Genomic DNA, 20488 nt, shown 5'->3' with positions numbered 1-20488 from the left:
GTTATTCTGTTCAGGTAGGTTTTTATCTTAACTTTTATAGAGCTCCAAATTTAAGAAATATGAAAGAAAAATTGGTGGCTTTCTAGTCTATTTTGAATTAGAAAAAATATGTATCTACTTGCTACTATATCAAGTTCTATTACTACAGAAAATTATTTATAATATATACCCCTCTTATATTTTTCTCAATAATAACACTATTGTTATCTGAAGAGAGATAATTTTTCACTATGTAAAACATTTAAGTGCCTTCTATGAGATGGATTTTTGCTTTGTTGTAATTTTTCTATAAACACCTTGGAAGATGCTAATAATGACCTATGTAAAAACATCTTATCCTTTTTAGCAACATGATTACTTTTTCAAATCTCAGACATCATATAACTTTCAAAGATGCCAAATCTCTTCTTAATCACGGTACGACTAACTTAGCCAAATTAGTCAGTTTGTTCTCTACCAATAATTGATAAAGGGCCAAAGAAATCACACAGTTTGTTTCCAGTTTTTAAGACAAGGTCTTAGTATGTACCAAGCCTGATTTAAGATTGCTGATGCTCCTGCCTCAGCCAGATTATAGGGATTCCACACACAGCCCTGGAACAGTCTTAATCAATGAGAGAAGTGCTGTTTTTCAGATGATACTAAGAAATTCTCTCCCTGTCTCTAGAATGAGATGTTATCTGAACCTTTTTAATGCCATTTTGAAGTTCTGGGGAGAATTTAAAATTATTAATGAGCTCTGGAAATTCTCTGTAAATGAATACAACTTAAAAAATGTTTAAGGTATGAATATGATCCACTATACAAGGTATAGTGGATCATATTCATAATGTTTAAGGTATGAATATGATCCACTATACATCACTGTACACTATACATCCACTATACACTATACACTATACATCCACTATACATCATATTCATAATGTTTAAGGTATGAATATGATCCACTATACAAATAAATGAGAACAGGTACCTCAAATAACTCAAACTAGCCAAAGAGATACATAAGAAGTAGTAGTTGTAATATAATAGTATAATCAATACTACCACTGATACATACAGACCTATAAATTACATAGGCCATGTAAAGGTCAAATAAGAGTGTAAAAATGCACAGACTCTCCAAACAGAAATATGAATGAAAAATAATACAGATGGAGTGTATATTGTGCATGTGACCAACTCATGAAACATTAAATGGTTTTATGAAGGTTAGCAGGGCAAAGAGTTAAGAGTAGAAATATTAATACATCAATATTATTTCAAAAAGTAGGAAACATAAATACCTAACAATTTTATTACAATCTACAAAAGAGAGAGAAAATTTGAAACAACACAATGGAACGTGAACAGGTAATAATGAACCAGAGGGGGACTGAAGGGACATCTGAGTGGTTAAGAGACTTGCTTCACTTAGAAAAGACCAGTTTCAGTCCCCAGCACCCACAAAGCAACTTATAGCCACCAATGACTTTGTCAAGATTCCTTGGTACAAAGCACATACTTGATACACATGAATATAAGCAAACAAAACACTCATACACATATCATAAAAAATAAAAAATATTTAAAAGAGTAAGCCAGAGTTTAATGTTTCTTTTACATTAAGTTTTTAGCATGTGAATAAGAACTGTGATTTAAATAAGTTACAATAGTGCATGTTATTGCATATTTTAAAGTCTCACATGCCACCGTAGTTGATTCTTGCCAACACTATTACAGTAAGTTTTTAAAGGTTGCAAATTACAATAGTTATTATAGAGAATAAAGGATAACATGAAAAGAAAATGTTAGTCAGAAAAAAGAATTAAAGAAAGATTATATAACGGGAGAGCCAAGCATGGTGATACAGGTTTGTTATCCTAATATTTAGGCTGGCATGGTAAGATTACAAGTTCAAAGACAAACTGAGCTGTACAGAAAAGCCTCATCTCAAAAATAAACATTTTTAGTAAGGAAATAATGCAAGTAAACAAAATAAGCTTTAAACACTGAATCAGAATTTTTGTATAAATACTGAAAACGTTACTCTCCACTTTAAAAACTATTCTTCAAAGAAAGCGCTAAGCACAATACTGAAGAAGGAATAAATCTTATGCTTCTAAGTACCATTTGATCTGCATTAACAGCCTGTCTGGCAAGACATAAATACCTGGTACATTAGTGGAACAACCAGTATAAGAGTAATCAACTACTTTCTAACTGGATTTAATGCCCAATCCACAAAAAGAAATCTTACCTAGCACTACTGTTAGACCTAAAAGCTGTGACTAGACAAGCTATAGGCACTAGGCTAAGAACTACTACTATTATTCTGCTAAATGGACACAGTATTAAACCAACTCCTAACCTTAACAGTCATCTAGTAGAAGGCCACACATCTAGAAATATATCCGCAGCATAAACTGGACTTGATGTCTATGTAAAAAAAGAGAGCACACAAGACTAGACTGATAGGGAAGTGGGAGTGGATTTGGAAGGAATTACAAGAAGGGTGAATATGACCAAAATGTAGTATATGAAATTCTCAAAAACTAAAAAGCAAAGAACTTTTTAAATTATACCTTTATATAAGCAACAGTCTGTCTGGGAAGTAAAAGGACTGGTCTGTTTTCCTAAGTATGCTTTACTTCGTTTTTTTTTTTTATTAGCAATTCTTGAAAAAAATTTTTTTTTATTTTAATACATTAAAATGTGAATGAAGCAGAAATCTCTTCAAATACAAGCTACATATAATTGAGCATATGGCATGCAACTTTTAACTAAGATTTTCATATTGAGATTTTCCTATCTCTAATCTAGAGAAGCAATCAGTCCTCCAGGAAAAAAAAAGTAAAGTCTATATAGCTTTACCCAAGTCACTCAAACTGTTTATGTCTCAGTGTCACCTAAAAAATAAGCATCATTATAGTAGTATAAGACTGCACTAAAATAAAGCTGTAGCCTATAAGAGCTCACAACATAGTGCCTAACGGGAGCTCTGAGTGGACTGTTTGTGGGAGAGACAGACAGACAAATGGGAAGAGGGTGTGAGGGCTAGGGAGAAAGTAAAGAATGAGGAGCAGGCAGAAAGGTGAGTGTGGAAGAGAGGGAGTGAGAGAGTGAGGAAAGCAAGGAGATAGAAAGAAAGAGACTGTGTTGCAGGGGCTCTCTGTGCGGCCCAGGCTTAGACTGAATTATTCCCCCCACACACACACACACACACTTCATCCTCGGAAATGCTGGGAGAGTACAGGTGTTCACCACCATACCAGGTCTAAATATAGATACTAGAGTTTGCAAACACATAAACACAAACAAACGGGTTCCGGAGTGGAAAGTGGGAATAAACTAACAGTAAGCCCTGGAAAGGGGGATAGTATTTGAAGACTTGGGAAAGAAAAAAAGGAATTGAGTATATTGAGAGTGCTTTAGATTTTGTCAGAATCTCATTCCTTTTCAAGTCTGAGTTGTTGTACATTTTATTTTTATCCACTTGGCCTTCCACGGCTCCATCTCTGGGCTCCAGAGAATGATGCTATGGATGTGAGCATACAAATACTTCTGAGGAATTCTTCTTGTCTACTTACAGGAAACTGCTGGAAACTTACATGAAACTTTGTTTCACTGTGTTTTCAGAAAACACCATACTGTTTTCCACTAAAAAAAACATATACAGCATCTCCATTTTCACAATCCTTTCTAGCAGCCACCTTAATGAGCATATAATCTGTGTATTTTTAGTTCCCTCTTTCATATTCTTTGTTGTGTTACTTTTGCTGGTTTACGACAAAGGATACCTCAGGGTAGAAGTAAAGAACCAGCTGTAGACTTACTCAGGTTACAGTAGGTGGGAAAGGACATGGAGCTGCCTACTCTCTCCAGGCATGCATGCCTCCTCTAGTACCTCCACATGTTCAGCAACATGCACATCTCTGCACCAGATATCATTTTGGCTTCATTAAGTTGCAGGGCCTAGTATCAACTCACCCTTCAGTTAATCTCATCTTCCCTTTGATGAGGGTGGGCCTGAAGTTACAGACCTCTACCAAAGTTATTAGTGCCTTGAGCAACCCAGAAGCTCCCAGGCATCAGACACCTCAATTTACTTGCCTATCATTAAAAGTAGGGCATCCTACTTGGAACTACTCATCCTCATGATTATTTATGTATTTTACCGGCATGTAATATTAGTCTTAGCATTTCTGTTGTGTTCTACTACTCATTATTCCTTAATTTATACTGAAGTTGGTCCTGCAATTTTATATTAAGACATAACTTATTTTGAGACAGGTCTGCCTGGACCACACAAGATCTCATGCATTAGCTTCTCAAGTGCTAGGTATGAAAACTGCCACCATATACAATTAAAACCATTAATTTTTAAATTCACAATAAACATTACATTACATTGACAACATTAGTTCCAAGTTTCTACCACTCATACCTAAATTTATACTCCACCTCTCATATAAAATTCTGTACTTATATATTCTCCCCCTCCAATTAAGAGCCTTTCTAGTTCATGCACTCTATACCTGCTCACTCAGGAGTCTATAGAGACTCAATCTTCCCCTTCTCCTGTCAATCAGCACTGACCAAGCACATGTTGTCCCTCCCTATTAAGCCTTTCCTCTGTTATTTCTAACTGCAACTGTCAGCAGAAACACAGAAACATATAATACTACATACAGAAACATATAGGTGTTCTAAATCTCTGACAACCTCTCAAAACCTTACATTCTGTCCAAAATTCTAAAGGGTATAATATTCTAAAGAGCATGTTGGTCTTGAATCTATGAAACTGAAAAATAACAAGAAATGGTACTAACCATGTACAGAGTCTATGCCATAGCCCAAGAAGATGAAAGCACCCTGGTGAGTAACAGAGAAAAACTTGCTTACTTCTGAGTTGGGATTTCTGAATAAACTATTGTTGGCATATATTTTGTGGAAAGAGTATAACAGAAATAATTTCAAAGACTCACCCAAGAAATTAGGATAGAGATGGTCAATATTGTCCACAACATAATTACACTTGGGACATCTATTATTGTCCTCCAAACTCTGATGAATACACTTGTAGCTATTAGCATGGGGGAAAAAACATAAACTTAATTAAACAACAAAGAAATTAACAAACTGGTCAAAAAAATACTAAGTGTTCTCACTTTCAACATAACTGATATAGCAAATTTATTTCCACCTACATTTTTATATAACAAACAAGATACATGAAGCATTTATTGACTGAATAATATATAAAGTCCTACATGTAGTATAAAATGTGAATGAAGACTACGTTTTAAGTTATGCAATTTATATCATACACTAGGAAAGCAAATACCTACAGCTTAGTTAAGCAAACTATTTATGTTCTTAGAGTATTGATATCCTTAGATCACACGGAGTTCAAACAAAAAGAAAAACTCTAAATACTCAATCAAAAACAAATATCCAGTCTAGACGTATGAGAAAATCATCTTCACTAATAACAAAAAAGTGATTCAAAATAATATGCTAATTTTTACTAACAGGAATTGAAAAGTAAAAGAAAATAGTGTTATACTCCAGGAGACATAATCTTAAATAGCTGAAGGAAATGCAACCAGTGCAACTTTTCTAAAAGTTAAATGCAGAAAAAAAAACCTTATGGTTCTATATTCTATTTAATATGGTGACTTTTATTTATAAGACGTTATCATCAGGAAACACATAAGCTATTCAATGCAGAGTTAGTTAACAACATCATAACAGCAAACTATAACACAAGCTACCTAAACTATACATACAAATTGAACTAATCTGTAATTATCAATTCAATGCAATGGTATACTGACAATAAAAAAATCACATTTTACATGTATATATATCATATATTGTTTATGCATACTTATATATTTTTTCATACACATTACAGAAAATGTTCTTTCTTATATCTCTGTGGTACACATTTTTAAAAACTGCTAATTTCGTCAGTACTATCTGTGTGTGATATTTCAAGGCATAGGCCATGGATGAGAAGACAACTTTGTGGACGAGATTCTTTCTTTATACCTTTACATGGCTTCTGGAGAGCAAACGCAAGTTGACACATTTGCATAGCAAGCTCCTTTATAATGATAGACCTTTTATAACTGTGTATTACCTTGCCTAAATAAATAAATGAATATACATGTTCTACGTATTATTAGAAAACTATCAGAAAACTATCAAATTAATATGGGAAGAAAATCATTATATCATCAATATACATGTACATTTTAAATAAGCTAAAAAACCACTTACAGCGTTAATGAACAGTATTTCTGTCTGTAGGTGAGAAATACTTTCTTTGTAGATGTTTTTAAGTCATTTCTATAGTATGTATGTATTACTGTGACAAGCAGGAAAGAAGAATTTCTAAGAAACTAGAAAGGTACTTATAAAAAGCATTTCTAAAAATGAAATCTACCTTTTCTTCTTTCCAGATTATTATGTATTTACTTCACTTTTATAAACTGAAGCTGATTTTTTAATCTTGCTACCTTCCACCCATCAAGTTTTATTGTTCTACATTTCTACTGCCTTCATTTCACATTCGTTACTTTCCAGAAAAGCAAGAACAGAGAACTCTGGTCTTTGGCACAGCACAGGGGCCTAAAGCAGAAGTAATTGTGTGTCCATAATAAATACGAGACCCTGGTATCTACAAAACAAATCATGTGAACAGTGTTCCAGAAACACCATAATTACCTCCCACAACAAGAGCAAGACTATGATTACCAAGATAAGCTCCAACTGTGACTAGACACTTCCAAATGAAAATATCAATCAAGAAAACAACATTACACATTAGTTTTCATTTTTATTAAAGAAGACCCATGATGAAATATACAAACACAAAAGACGAAAAAATTCAACGTGGAAAAGTGTTCTTACAAAAGAGCAGATGAATGATTATTATCACAATATAAACATGAGAAGAGTTTGGCTTTTATCAATAAATTCAAATAAAGCCAGTTATGAAAGAGGAAACTGGGTAGATATAAATGTGAGAGGGGCTGACAGATAAGAGGAAGAATATTTTAGATGTTAACAAAAAGCTTTGTTATAAATGCTAAAGAACATGTAATTTTTGAATGGTCAGAGACAAAAAGGACATCTTTAATCCCTCACCCTCCAAACTTAGGGAACAGGAAAGAAGAGAGAGAAGAGATGGGAAAGAAAACTGTGAGATGCTGTCTTTTGGACATGACACAACTTTTCTACTGAGGACCTTACACAAGACCTCCAAAAGACTGGGCCCATCAATAAACCATCACAGATGGGAGAGGGACTCCCAAGTTCCTAGCTTTTTTCCAGGCACTATATACAATTAATAGCTGACATGGTGGAAGGCACAGATCACTGTGTAGCCCCTGGTAACATGCCCTTGCTCAAGTAAATGACCGCCAGCCGACGTTCACGTAGTCATCCCTTATTAAATACTGTGAGGCCAAACAAACAAACACAGAGAGGAGCCTGGGGACAGGGCAAGGAGGAATGAAGAGGGTGGGTAGGAACAGGATGGGGAAAAAAGGGGACTATAATCATAATATATAAATATATGAAATTTTCAAATAACCAAATTAATCAATAAAAAATGAATAATAAAGCCAGGGGCAGTGGTGCACGCTTATAATCCCAGCACTTAGGGAGGAGAAGGCAGAGGCAGGTGGATCTCTGTGAGGCCAGGCTGGTCTACAAAGCAAGTCCAGGAAAGCCAAGGCTACACAGAGAAACCCTGTTTGCGGCGGGGGAAGAGAAGGAGTAACAAAAATGAGAGTAGGAGAGGGACTTTTGGTAGAAGAGATTTGGTGGAAGGAAAGAGATAAAAGTAGATAATGGGGAGGGTATTATGAGTAAAGTACACTATGTATGTATGAATTGTGAATGAGAAAATATAATTCCAAAGTTAAAAAAACATGGCAAAAGAATTCTGAAAACATGTAATTATTTCTTAACCATGAAAGCTTCTAACAATGGAGAAAAAATGGCCGACAGAGACATTGACATTTTGTAGTACATCGTTCCACACCATAAAAGTTGCTTTTCTAAGCCAAGAATATATAGTGCCATAATTTTATTTTAATGGAAAACATATATAATACAAATTAAGTAGGCTAGTTTAGTCCAAACCTTGCTAACCCTGAATCCTACTTCAGATTAAAGGCGTCACCCACTGGTAACTAAGTCCTATGTGCCTATCGAATGTCATGCTTACCCACTGCTAACATAAAACTACAGGCACAACTTCCAATACTAAGACTAATCTTACATGGTAACCGAATCCATGAGTAATTCATGGAAATGGCTGGTCCCAGGTAACAAAAAAAAAAAAAAAAAAAAATTAAAAAATGAACAAGTAAAATGAGAGGTCTGATGCCTGGGAGCTCCGAGGTTGTTCAAGAGACTAACAACTTTGGTAGAGAGGTCTGTAACTTCAGGCCCACCCTCAAAGGGAAGATGAGATTAACTGAAGGGTGAGTTGATACTAGGCCCTGCAACTTAATGAAGCCAAAATGATATCTGGTGCAGAGATGTGCATGTTGCTGAACATGTGGAGGTACTAGAGGAGGCATGCATGCCTGGAGAGAGTAGGCAGCTCCATGTCCTTTCCCACCTACTGTAACCTGAGTAAGTCTACAGCTGGTTCTTTACTTCTACCCTGAGGTATCCTTTGTCGTAAAGCAACGACCAGAGAGAGATGAATACCCAAAAGAACAGAGAGCAGAGACCAGCAGAAGTAGTCTTATACCCATACTGCGGTATGAAGGAGAGTTTGCCACTGAGGCTCATGTTCTGGCATTGTTTGGGGATGTGGTGAAACTTCTGAGAGGTCCATCCTTGCCAAAGAAGTTATCATTGGTGGAGGGCTTTTAGTGATTACAGTCTCTCCCCACTTGCTGTTCCCTCTGTCTGCTTTGCATCTGCATTTGAAGATGTGAGTTCCAGGTTCCTAATCCTGAAGTCACCATGCCTACTGCTTGCTGCCATGCCTCCCTGCCACAATGCACTCCTATTTCTCTGGACTGGGAAACTCAGACGTTTTCTTCTATAAACTACTTCTGGTCATGGTGTGTTATCAAAGCAACAGAAAAGTAAGTAATACACACATTCATGGCAGCATTATTCATCAGGGCCAGGAGGCTGAATTCATAGATGACTGGATGAATAAGCAAAATGTCCCCTCTTCATAAAAAGGCAATACTATTCAAACTTAAAAGACAGTTGTGTCATAACAGAACACAGAAGAATGCAAAGGACATTATGTGAACTAAGTCATTCAAAGAAAGACATACTATGATCTAAGTACATACATATGAGGTATCTAGAACTGACAAATCCATACAAACAGAAAAGAAAATAGTGGCTTTCAGGAATTGCAAAGATGGAAAGTGAAGCATTGTTTTAGCAGGTATACAGTTTCAGTGTTGCAAAAAGAACAAGTCCTAGAGACTGCACAACAAATGAACATAGCACAACATAACTATATACATCAAGATGAAGTAAAACTCTAAGTTCTGTTTTACAATTTGAATTTTTAAATACATCAATATAACATGTAATTATATAGTATGTAATTATTATATATAATATGTAGAATACATCAATATAATCTAAAGACAATCAGTGTAGTGTTAACTAAGACAGTGCAGGACTTTTTAATCCATTCCATCCTTTTTCTATGTTTGTGCCCACCTGTTTTCTGGGTCCTCCCACCTTACTCCCAAGTAACTGTCATCTCCTGTTTAATGACTGAGTATCCACCTGATTTTCTTAAACACTGAAGTTTCTACTAACAGATAATAAATACAAGATTTAAAAATTTATCTTAATACTGGAATATTTCACATAAGTCATGTACCAAACACAGTTTATAACTTCAGCTGTCAACCCTATAAATACCTATCAGTCAAAGAAAAATATAAAATGAGTTTAAAGAGCATAACTTCTTGTTGGATGCATGTATACTGAATGAAGATCACCTTACCAAAAACTGTGGCCACATTTTGTCATGTATGCCTCCTCAATCATGTCAAAACAGATGGGGCTACAAAAAAAAAAAAAAAGAGAGAGAGAAAAAAAACATTGATAAATGTTTGTTTGTTAACACACAATGTTACACATTGGAAAAGGGCTTGTAACAAAGTCAAACAAATCAAATTTAACATATAGCTAAGAGTTAAGTATTCTAATCTTCTCAACAGAAACTTTTAGGACTGTTAGAAGTAACATGTTCAAGCTGACCCAAAGAGCAATAAACTCTGAAAGAAGTGCGGTAAGTACACTTACGTTATTCAAAGATTTTACCCAGCCCATAATGTTTAGGTGAAACAGTTATCAGAGGCCTCAAAAAAGTTCTACTCACTATTCCTACGCTCAGAACACTAACCTAGACCAGCTAGCCCATACATAGACTAAAAGCACATACATCAGTGGTAAAGCAACTGTTAAGTATTACATAGCCCTAGGCTCCATCCCCAACCTGAGAGGGAGAGGAAGAGAAAAGGGAAGGAGAGGAGGGAACAACCCTCTTTTTATCTTATTCTAAAGAAAACTAAATCTTTGAATGATAACGTAATTTCAATAACGCTTCTAGATAGTGTCAGTAAAAGCTAACATATAAAATAGAGCAAGCAATATTTATTAAACTATGTCATATAGTAAGTCATTTGATCCTTCCTACAATACAGTAAAAGAGGTACCAGTTGTATTGCTCTTTCCTCCAAACTGAAATATTCCCTCCTTGGGTGCAGGGGGAAGGGAGTCATAAGATTCAAGACACTGAGGAAACTTACCAAGCTCAGAATATTACAAGATTTACAAGGCCCTTCAACCAATGTTTTTAAAGCAAGTAACAATTACAGGGAAGGGGAGACTTCAGTGGAGCTACTTAAAATTTGTACAGGGCTCATGCACACAGCCTGAGTACACTGCACCCCATCTGGTTTGAGCTTTTGGTGATTCAGCTGCCTTTCAGTCACCTTTACTTACTTCTGCAACTAAGACCTTCAAAATTCATTAGTTCACCAAGCTAGACTTGGGTGGGACCATTTCTTCAGTCTGTCACTGCTTTCCTGTCTGGGGTGAGTAAACATTTGTGTCTCCCCAAGAAAAGTCACACAACAGTACCTATAACTAGACCCATTTTATAAATGAGGAAACTGAGAGAATAACTCTCCTCTTACTTATTTTTCTAAGAAGATCAAAACAATACTCGATATCCCAGCATTCTTTGCATTCAAAAGCATGATTAATGGGCATAGGGTTTTAGATAGCTAGGACAAGACACTTGAATGGCCTAAATCATAATATGGTAACTACAGTTCACACACACACACATGCACACACAAAAACAAACCAACATTATTAAATGGTCAAGATAGGGTATTTGCAATGTTCCTACCACAGAGAAATGAAAAATGTCTGCGGCGATGGATATACCAAATTGTCCTGATCAAATCATTACATATCATACCCATCATATTCAACATAACTATATGTCAACTGAAATGAAAATAAAGCTTTGGGGTAGGCTCAGTTGGCAAAGCATTTTCTTTACAAGCAAGAGAACCTGAGTTATTCTGAAATCCATGTAAATGTGCGTGACCTGTAATCCAGTGCCAAGTAGGCAGACACACACCTTTAGAAATTTTTTTCAATTGTTACTGTCTTTTGTTGTGTATAGCCCTAGGCTCCACATTGGTTTTGGACATGGTCTTACACACACCAGGCTCCCATATGATCTACGCTATGTCCCAGCCAAAATACAATTTTATTGTACTTCTCTCTTTAGACTTACACAAATTGTCTTATATCATGAATGCGAATTATATATAAAAATCAAACCAGGTACTCTTACAAATGCTCATATTTTAATATTTAACTTTACTAACTTAACTTTTTCTAGGTGGTGTGGAGTATATGCATGTCTGTATGTGAATACATGGGTGTGCTAGCCCATGTGAGTGAGTGTGAAGAGGTGAATGTGGATTTCTTCAATAACTTCGCCTTTTGGAGTGAGGGAGAGTGGACTGCAGGCCTCTCACTGAACTTTTGAGTATACTGTTTTTGATACACTGGCTGGCTAGTGAACCTCCAAATTCATGTCTCCAACCCCCAGCCCTAGGGTTATAGGTGCATATACTGCTAAGTCCAACTTCTCTTTTTTTATGAGGATCCAAACTCAGGTTCTTAAAGGATCCAAACTCGTTCTTAAACAGATGCAGCAGGTACTTTACCTATTGAACTTACTCCGCAATCTGAATTAACCTTTCTTCCTTCCTTTCTTTCTTTCTTTCTTTCTTTCCTTCCTTCCTTCCTTCCTTCCTTCCTTCCTTCCTTCCTTCCTTTTTGGGGGAGGGGTGGGGTAGGGAAGGGAAACAATCACAGGGTCTTTATGTAGCCCTGGCTAACCTGGGACTCAATATGTATACCAGGCTAGCACTGCAATTCAGAGATGGCTCCCAAGCACTGGAATTAAAAGATGTGCACCCAACTAAACGTTATTTTAGTTATCTATGTGTGTAGGTGCTGCGCCACACATGTGGAGGCTGGAGGACCTTCAGAGGTTGGTTCCCTCCTGCTAAGTTTCCAGAACAGAGCTCAGACTGTCAGGCTTGTACAGCAACTGTTTTTATCTACGGTGCCATTTCACAGGCTCCTGAAGTAAACTTTGTTACTCATAACCACACTTTTCTACACACTAATATCCGGTACTTTAGTGATGCCAAATTTATTAAAAAAGAATCCACCACAGCACCAAACACCACTGTCACTACGATCTTATGCCAGCTTTAAACTTAACTATGTATCCTACAACTGATTTCAATTGTGGGAATTTTGTTGAACATGTCTAATTTTCTATATCACAGAATCACCTGTCCCGCATTCCTACAATTAGCTCATAAAGAATGAAACAACAAATTCAAAATTATCTCTAGATTTTCTTTCATTCTGCTGAAACTATATTCATTCCTTGAGGCATGTATCTTTTATGTATACATACCTGCATGAAATGATAGCTACATCCAACCACAAATAGCAACTGTTATGTTACAAACAACTACAATATATGTCAATGTTTAAGATGTTATGGTGAAGTGAAAGTTAGTTACATTTGTACTCAGAAAACTATAATGAAGTATAGTTCACTTGCACCTGAGGTCAACAGCTAATGGGGAGAACTTTCCTTTGACATTATTACTCAGAAAACTAGATTTTTAAAAAATACTTTTTTTTAAACAGTGAACTCTACCTTTTAAACACTGTCAGCACAGGACTGACATCCTTGAAGGAAGGGGAACAAATGAACATATCTCATTTTTATTGCGGACTCACTCTTTTGCCTGAAAGCATTTTGTAGGCAGTCATAACACAGGCAGAGCACAAAAACTCACTAACTGAGCAGTTCAGGAAGCACAAAAGAGATAGAATGCTTAGGAAAAACATCAGAAAAGAAGGATCTACAAGAACTAACTCTGGAACAGCCACATACGCTATCCCTCCTTTTTGACTGAGTAAATGTGACCATATCCACAGTCCAATTGCACAAGCTCAGGGTTAAAATGGGAACTATTATTCAAACACAGGGCATCCAACAGAGATCCTAGAAGGGTCAGTAGGAGCAAAGCCTATCAGGCTCTACTAAAGAATTAGTTCTTGACACCTTGCCTTCAAAGTGCTGCTTAATTTTAATTAAAAAAAAAAATCAAAAAGAGCAAATGGATCTTCATGTTAACATCTACCACCATATGGGTATGTGCATGCACGCACACACGCATTCACGCACGTGCCAGACAGTAAATGCTAGGGATCAAACCAAGGGTCTCACTCATGCTAGGCAACCAAATGAAAATATAACCTATGAACAGGAGGAAAATAGTCCAATAAAAAAGAGAAATTGATTACAAAGGAATGTCTTAACAAGTATTACAAGAATTGCTGGTGGCTGACAGGGAACCATACCACAATACTGCCACTAGAAGCCTGCATTCCGCCCTTAGGGATCACCAGCTACAGAAAACACTTGTTAAGACCTTCAAGATGAGACAGAGTTAAGCAAAGTTAGCGAGCTTACTATATAATTGCTTAGGGAGCCACACAGGAAAAGGAGAATATACAATCAAAAAAGACGGGTGCAGACTTCTCTCGAGAGTTCACTACAACAGCTGCGTATGTGACCCCTGTGGCTTTAGAAGTTACAGTCTTCAAAGGATGTAAGTTGTAAGTTTTAAAAGTTAAGATTTAAAATTTAGGTTTAAAATGAAGAAAAATTATGAACTATTTAATATTTTTCTTATTCTAAAGAACTCTCTCCTTTTTTTGGTTTATGAGATCATCGCTTAAGTTTAGGGATGTGAAGTGATGTGGTAAAATCCAAGGCCCCCAGTAAACACAGTTCATTTACAGTTTTTAAATCTTGCTTCATGTCTTTAGGAAAACACTGTCTCTCTAAGCAATTTTGACATTGTAAGTTGTAGAAGTTTCTTGACTCTCATTCAGTAGGAGAAAAGGGCAAACTAGATTCCAGGGTAGAGCTCTTGTCACCTGAATTTTCTCTGCCTTCCTACCCTGTACAAATTACCCACAACAGAATCCTGCTAACCTTTTGTAAGATATATAAGACTACAAACTGTAAATATCAAAAATTTCAATCAATGCTATAATTTAATATAAACTTATTTTCAAATATGATAAGCTAAAAGTATTCCTAAAATTAGGTATGTGACTTTACTTAATTGTTCTCAAGGAGTAGGAAGAGAGGCATGTCCCTATCTACTGCCTCCCACTATGACTGATTTCAGATTAGGGGCAGCAAGGGGAGAAGTGGCTAAGGAGAAAAACATGAATGAAACAGCTGCTTACCTCCAATCAAGGCCATTTAAGAACCACTGTGTAATATGCTAGAACTCACAGAGCTCAAACTTTCTGACCACATAAAGGGAAGTGATAAACTGAGACTCTAGATCTGATTTCTCTTTCTGTCTCTTAGCTATCTGATCTGAAACAGTCAGGAAAATCATTATACTCTTGTTACAGTAAAATAAGAGAATCTACGTAACTCCTTACAACTTCTCTAAGGATAAAATGAGATGTGAAATATAAATATATCTTTTAAAAGGTGTTATCAATGAGTAAGGAATTAACATTATTTGAACTTCAATCTTATTAGATATTGAAGATTACAGTAATTTGAATTGGCTCACAGTCTAACACTGAGGTATAGAAAAGACAAAAGCACCCAGGCCAATTAAGAATAAAAAGGGTTGCTAAGATTTTGCCTACTACAAATGCTACTCCAGAGTTTGATCAAAATTAAACCTAGTGTAAGAAGTCAAAAACATACTCACTGATTAATTCTTCTTAATAGACAATCTCACCAGAAAGAGAAATAATGAAGTGAGATTCTTACACAGTGAATTATTCAGAATTTTAACTAAAAATAGTCATTGGACATTTTCACACTGGAATATAAAATATAGTACCTATACAACATAGAATAAGACAGCAATTATTTGTTTTTATTTTATATGTACGGTGTTTTGCCTGCAAGTATGTGTATATCACTCTGTGTCTGGTGTGCATCTGGGTACCAAAGAGGGATCAGAGCCCCTAGAAATGGAGTTACAGACAGTTGTGAGCTGCCAATTGGGTACTGGGAATCAAACCCTTCTTCTGAAGAACAACAAGTACTCTTAACCACTGAAGTCTTCTCTCAAGGACCTAGGCCCAATTTATTTTTTTAAACAACCAGGTAATGAACTAATAATTTAGTCTTACTCCTAAGCTGGTTATAAAACTAACAGTTAAAACCTGTCAACTTAGCACAACCTAGAACCATGTGGAAAGAGTTTCAACCAAGGAATGTCTAGATCAGGGTGGCCTAGTGGCATGTCTGTGTGGGACTGTCTTGATTGTTAACTGGTATAATAAAACTCAGTCCGTGAGCAGCACTGTGGGCAGCAGCATCCCTGGATGGGAGCCCTGACTATACAGGAGTGGAAAAGGCCAGCTGAGTCACAGGCAAACAAGCAGGCAGCATGGAACTCTGCTTGACGTGGATGTGACTCTTTTCAGTTCCTACACTGACCTCTCCACAATAATGAACTGAAACTGAAACTTTAAGCCAAACACACCTTTTCTTCACTAAGTTACTTTTAGTCAAGGTATTGGTCACAGCAACAGAAATGAAATAGTTCTTGCCTAATAATTCCAAGTGCCAGCTGCTCCTCATTCACCTCCAGTTCCCTACACCATAGCCTGCATCATTCTCAGACAGATGGGTCAACAGTCAATGTCTAAGTTATCTGGAGAATTAACTGAATAATACTTTGCTTTCTCACACCTTTAGCACTATTTAAACAACCTAAGGATGCTGGTATCTTTGTTTTCTTCTATTTTTTTGAAAACTGAACTCTAAATAATGGCTCAAATTTAAATTCTACAAGCTGGCTGTTTTCCTAGCTTCTACCTTATCACACGACTCTACTGACTGGACAAGAATGCAAACACCTCAGCCAGGCGGTGGTAGACCACACCTTTAATACCATCACTGGGAGGCAGAATCAGGTGAAATTCTTGAGTTCCAAGTCAGCCTAGTCTACAGGGGAGTTCCAGAAAGAGCCAAGGCTACAGAGAACCCTGTTCAAAAAGAAAAAAAAAAAAAAGACAGCAAACAACTCTTACATCCAACCATAAACTGTTCAAATTAGAAATAATCTTAACCATGATTGTTTCAACAACAAAAAAACGTTACTTCTGAACCTAAACTGAAGCAGAAATACAAATTATATTCCAGAAGAAAGAAGTTATAGCCAATATATTTCTCAATGGTTAGCACCTTGAGCCCCACCATATTTAATAACACCATTTTCTAAGACCATTTTCAACTGTGCAATGAACCAACTTCCCCAAGAATGACTCTTCAAGCCTACTTCCTACATCATTACTATTAAATCAATCAACAAGTTCCTTTGCAGAAACGGCCCAGAATTCTACCAGTTTTTAAGCAGGAAATGTTAATTAAGCTCTCATAACCCTACATCTAGTATTAAAACCCCATTAAAATTCAAAGCATTCTTCGAGACAATCAGATTCATCTTTTGTTAAAGTTCCTCTTAGATGCCAAATGACTGAATTCTACTGTGTCATTCAAGACGCCAGCTGTGATGCAATGACTATATAAGTAAGCATTTCTCAAGTCCGAAGTTCCAGTGTATTACACGGCGATGCGATAGCTTTGTACAACACAGGTACACTATTTAATAAATGTGCTTCCTTCACTCTTTCTAATAGCTGAAACGAGTAATGGGTCGTGAACAAAGTTTGACGACATTATTATCAACAGTAAAATTACAAGTGTCCTGTCCATTCGATGGGAGACATCTACACATTCCCACGCAGGATGGGTAAAGATCACTTTGTAAAACATCAATAACCATGTCTGGGGTACCATCTACTGTATTTGCAATATAGTGTTGACCAGCAATTTCACGCCTCAAAAAAATCAGGTCCTAGTCTTCTTCCTCCCAAAAATCGAATTTTCATGTACTACTCCAGACTGGTGTCTCATCCACTAGATGGTCAAAACAGTCAAGATACTTCCTTTCTATATAACCATATACTGGACCTCCACCTCTATCCTTAAACGCCCTCGGTCCTGCACACTAGCACGCACCTCTACGTTACCTCATTTCACCACTTTGCCTCGGAAATCCAGCCCATCTCCCAACCTTAACTACACCAGAAACCTTAACTGCGAACACTCAACTCCCTCGGCTCGAATCCCAGCAAGCACCAAACTGCCCTATCCAACAGGCCTCCCCACACCGGACCCCGCCAGCTTCAGCAGCAGAAACTCGTGGTCAAGCGCGCAGGGGCTACTTTGCAAACCCACCAGACGAAGTCGTTGCTTTTGTCCTCGTAGGAGTTGAGGAGCCCGTTGCAGAGCGGGGCGAGCAGAGGTCGTTTCCTACTGCTGCTGCCGAGGCTGGAGCTGCTTCCTCCAACTCCGGCGCTGGGCCTGGCCGCGCAGCTGAGCCGGGACAGGCCCGCGGACACCGCCCCGCCGCCGCTCGCGCTGCCGCTGCCAGACACCGCGGCCGCCACCAGCACAGGCCGGCCCGGGCCGCTGAGGCCGCCCGAGCCTGCGGCCGGAGCCGCCCCGCCGGACACCAGCGTCGCCGCCGAGGCCGCGACGGAAGGCGGCGACGGAGACGAGGACAAGGACGAGGAGGCGGAAGTCACCGAGGAGGCCGCCGAGGAGCCGGGGCTCGTCCCTGCGGAACCCGAGCCGGCCTGGCGGCTACCTGACATCGTGACTCCCTCCCTCCCTCCCTCGGCCCCGCGCTCTTGAGGCGTGGGCCCCGGACGGACCGCGACCCTCCGCCGCCCCCCGGCGCTCAGCTCCCGAGCATCCTGAGGACGCGCCGGGAGGTGGGCCGGGGGAACAATAAAGTTGGGCTTTCCACCGCCGCCCCGCCGCCGCGTCCTACGCGAGGGGGCGGGGGAAAACTATCACATCAGAGGAGCCATTACTGCCGAGGAGGCCTCCGCGGCAGCCAACCCGGGCCCGCCGAGGCGGCCGTGCCTGCGCACGCGCGGCGGAAGGGGCGGGGCGCCGGGCGCAGCTGCGCGCGCAGCCGCCGGTGCCGGGCAGCCGGGCGTCCGGCTCCCCGTGCGGGAGGCTGGTGTCGTTCCTGACATAGAGCAGCGACAGCCGTTTTCACGGAGTCAAAGGCTGAAAGGGAGGAGAAGGGGGCTTGGTCTGGAGACCCGGGAACGCTCGGGAAGCAACCGCTTCAGTGTGCCCGGGTGGACGCTGGCGGACCGCCCCGCTAACCCTGCGGCAAAGCCGGGCAGTGGCGTCGCGCATGCGTGCAAGCGAGTGAGGGCGTATTCGGATCTGGACTGGAAAATACCAAGCTCGGTTGTCCGGGTCTCCTGAGATTTTTTTCCCGATGGTATGGCAGATGGCAGGACTATAGTTTGTATTTCTGCTTTTGTTTCGATTCAGAAGCCCTATTAAGAGGAGTAAGGGGCCAGCCAAGACAGTAAAAAAAAAAAAAAAGTATGAGCCAAGGGTTTCAATCAAACATTTTATAGTACCAGGAATTATTTGACTCACGTCCCCGTTATCACCTATCTAAATTACCTCTAACCTGTGTTAAAGTCTCGTTGAAAACTCCTGATTTGTTGGCATTGAAGCAACAAACTAAGTCCTTCTTGGGAAATGAAAACTAAGTCTAAGCCGTGCCTCTTTGAGAGGAAGGACTACACTTGCCAAGGGTCCCTTCCAGGCATGGAGTATATAGAGGGAGAACTCAAGGTGTCTGATGTCTGCATCTATCTGATGACGTACCTGATGTAGGCGCAGTTCTCCTCTGATAGAGGCTGTAGAACTTAAAGCAACAGTCCCTATTCCTACCTTCACTGGACCAGGGAGGGACAGCCCTCAGGATACTGTAGTGGAGATAAGAGGTGGGCTTCCGCTGGCCCTGAATAACCATACACTTGGAGAAGTACATACACAACCACACATAAAACTGGATTATTATACAAATAATTTCCAGTCTTGTGAATTAAATTGCTGTGTGCCTAGAACAGTTGTCTGGGACTCTGGACTCGTGAAATAATCCACGAACGATAGTTATTGTTAATCACGCCAATTAAGCATATTAAAGGTTTTAGGTCCTTTTTATTGATGGCCAGACCAAGAGCGGTCTTGTTTCATGAAAAGTCTCTTGGTGCTTGAATTTAGGGGTACAGAGTTTTTAAACGCAAAACCTACTGAGACCACAATTTACATAAAGTTAGATGAGGGTCAAAGTAACCTTGAAACGTTTATTTCTGGAAGAACATAGTAATTGTTTTAGATAGAACATGTCAATTAATATTCTAGATATTTTAGTGTGGTTTTTTTTAACTCTTGGGGAACTCAAGTCCAGGTTAGCTGGCTACTCTAATTGGACACTGGATTAGTCTATCCCAAAGCAAATATGGGTTTGGCTAACTGGTGCCAGGGGAATGGAGAAGAAAATATCTCTAATGTCCAGAATAATGTATAGACCTGGTGATTTGTTGGGAGGAGACTAAGAAAAGTGTACAGATTTGTAACAATAGGATGAGTTGTTTCAATCCATTCATTTACCTCCCAGGGATCCTGGAGTGGCTGACAATCTGAGGTCCCTGGTTTATGGACAGGTAGGAAAGGCAGGTTCCAGCCAACTGGCATGGGGTAAGGATGTTAATTTATAATAATAGCCTCGATATAAGAAGTTAGTATCCATGTTGCTATAGCCAAAAGACTTAACCTCAATTGGTTGATGGGTGTTGAGGTCCCAAGGCAGGATACCCAAGGATACCTCCGCCTATACCTTAAGAAACAATGTTGCCAAGTCCTGGAGCAGGGTCCCTGGGTCTGGATTTGTTTGCATTGTGAAGTCTGCAAGAGCGAAAATAACATTCTTTAGTCAAAGAT

At 38.8% G+C, this 20488-nt stretch overlaps 1 protein-coding gene across 5 annotated transcripts in view; it reads right to left on the bottom strand.

The window, feature by feature from the left end:
* Cop1 (COP1 E3 ubiquitin ligase) overlaps window positions 1-18594 on the bottom strand; it is a 117560-nt gene extending 98966 nt beyond the window's left edge. For 2 of the 5 annotated variants that reach the window (XM_060364533.1, XM_060364534.1), the window contains exons 1-4: window positions 17906-17985; window positions 9998-10057; window positions 4971-5068; window positions 4815-4857 (exon numbers count right to left, since the gene is read on the bottom strand). In XM_060364533.1, coding sequence (XP_060220516.1) covers window positions 4815-4857; window positions 4971-5012 — 85 coding nt within the window. In that variant the 5' untranslated portion in view covers window positions 5013-5068; window positions 9998-10057; window positions 17906-17985. Of the gene's footprint in view, window positions 1-4814; window positions 4858-4970; window positions 5069-9997; window positions 10058-17905 lie in introns of all 5 variants that reach the window. The other 3 variants (XM_060364530.1, XM_060364532.1, XM_060364531.1) reach the window with 2 other exon arrangements.
* Window positions 18595-20488: the final 1894 nt, after the last annotated feature.

Source organism: Meriones unguiculatus, chromosome 11, assembly GCF_030254825.1.
Source record: "Meriones unguiculatus strain TT.TT164.6M chromosome 11, Bangor_MerUng_6.1, whole genome shotgun sequence".
Lineage (NCBI taxonomy): Eukaryota > Metazoa > Chordata > Mammalia > Rodentia > Muridae > Meriones > Meriones unguiculatus.
This window is presented reverse-complemented; position numbering and strand designations above follow the sequence as displayed.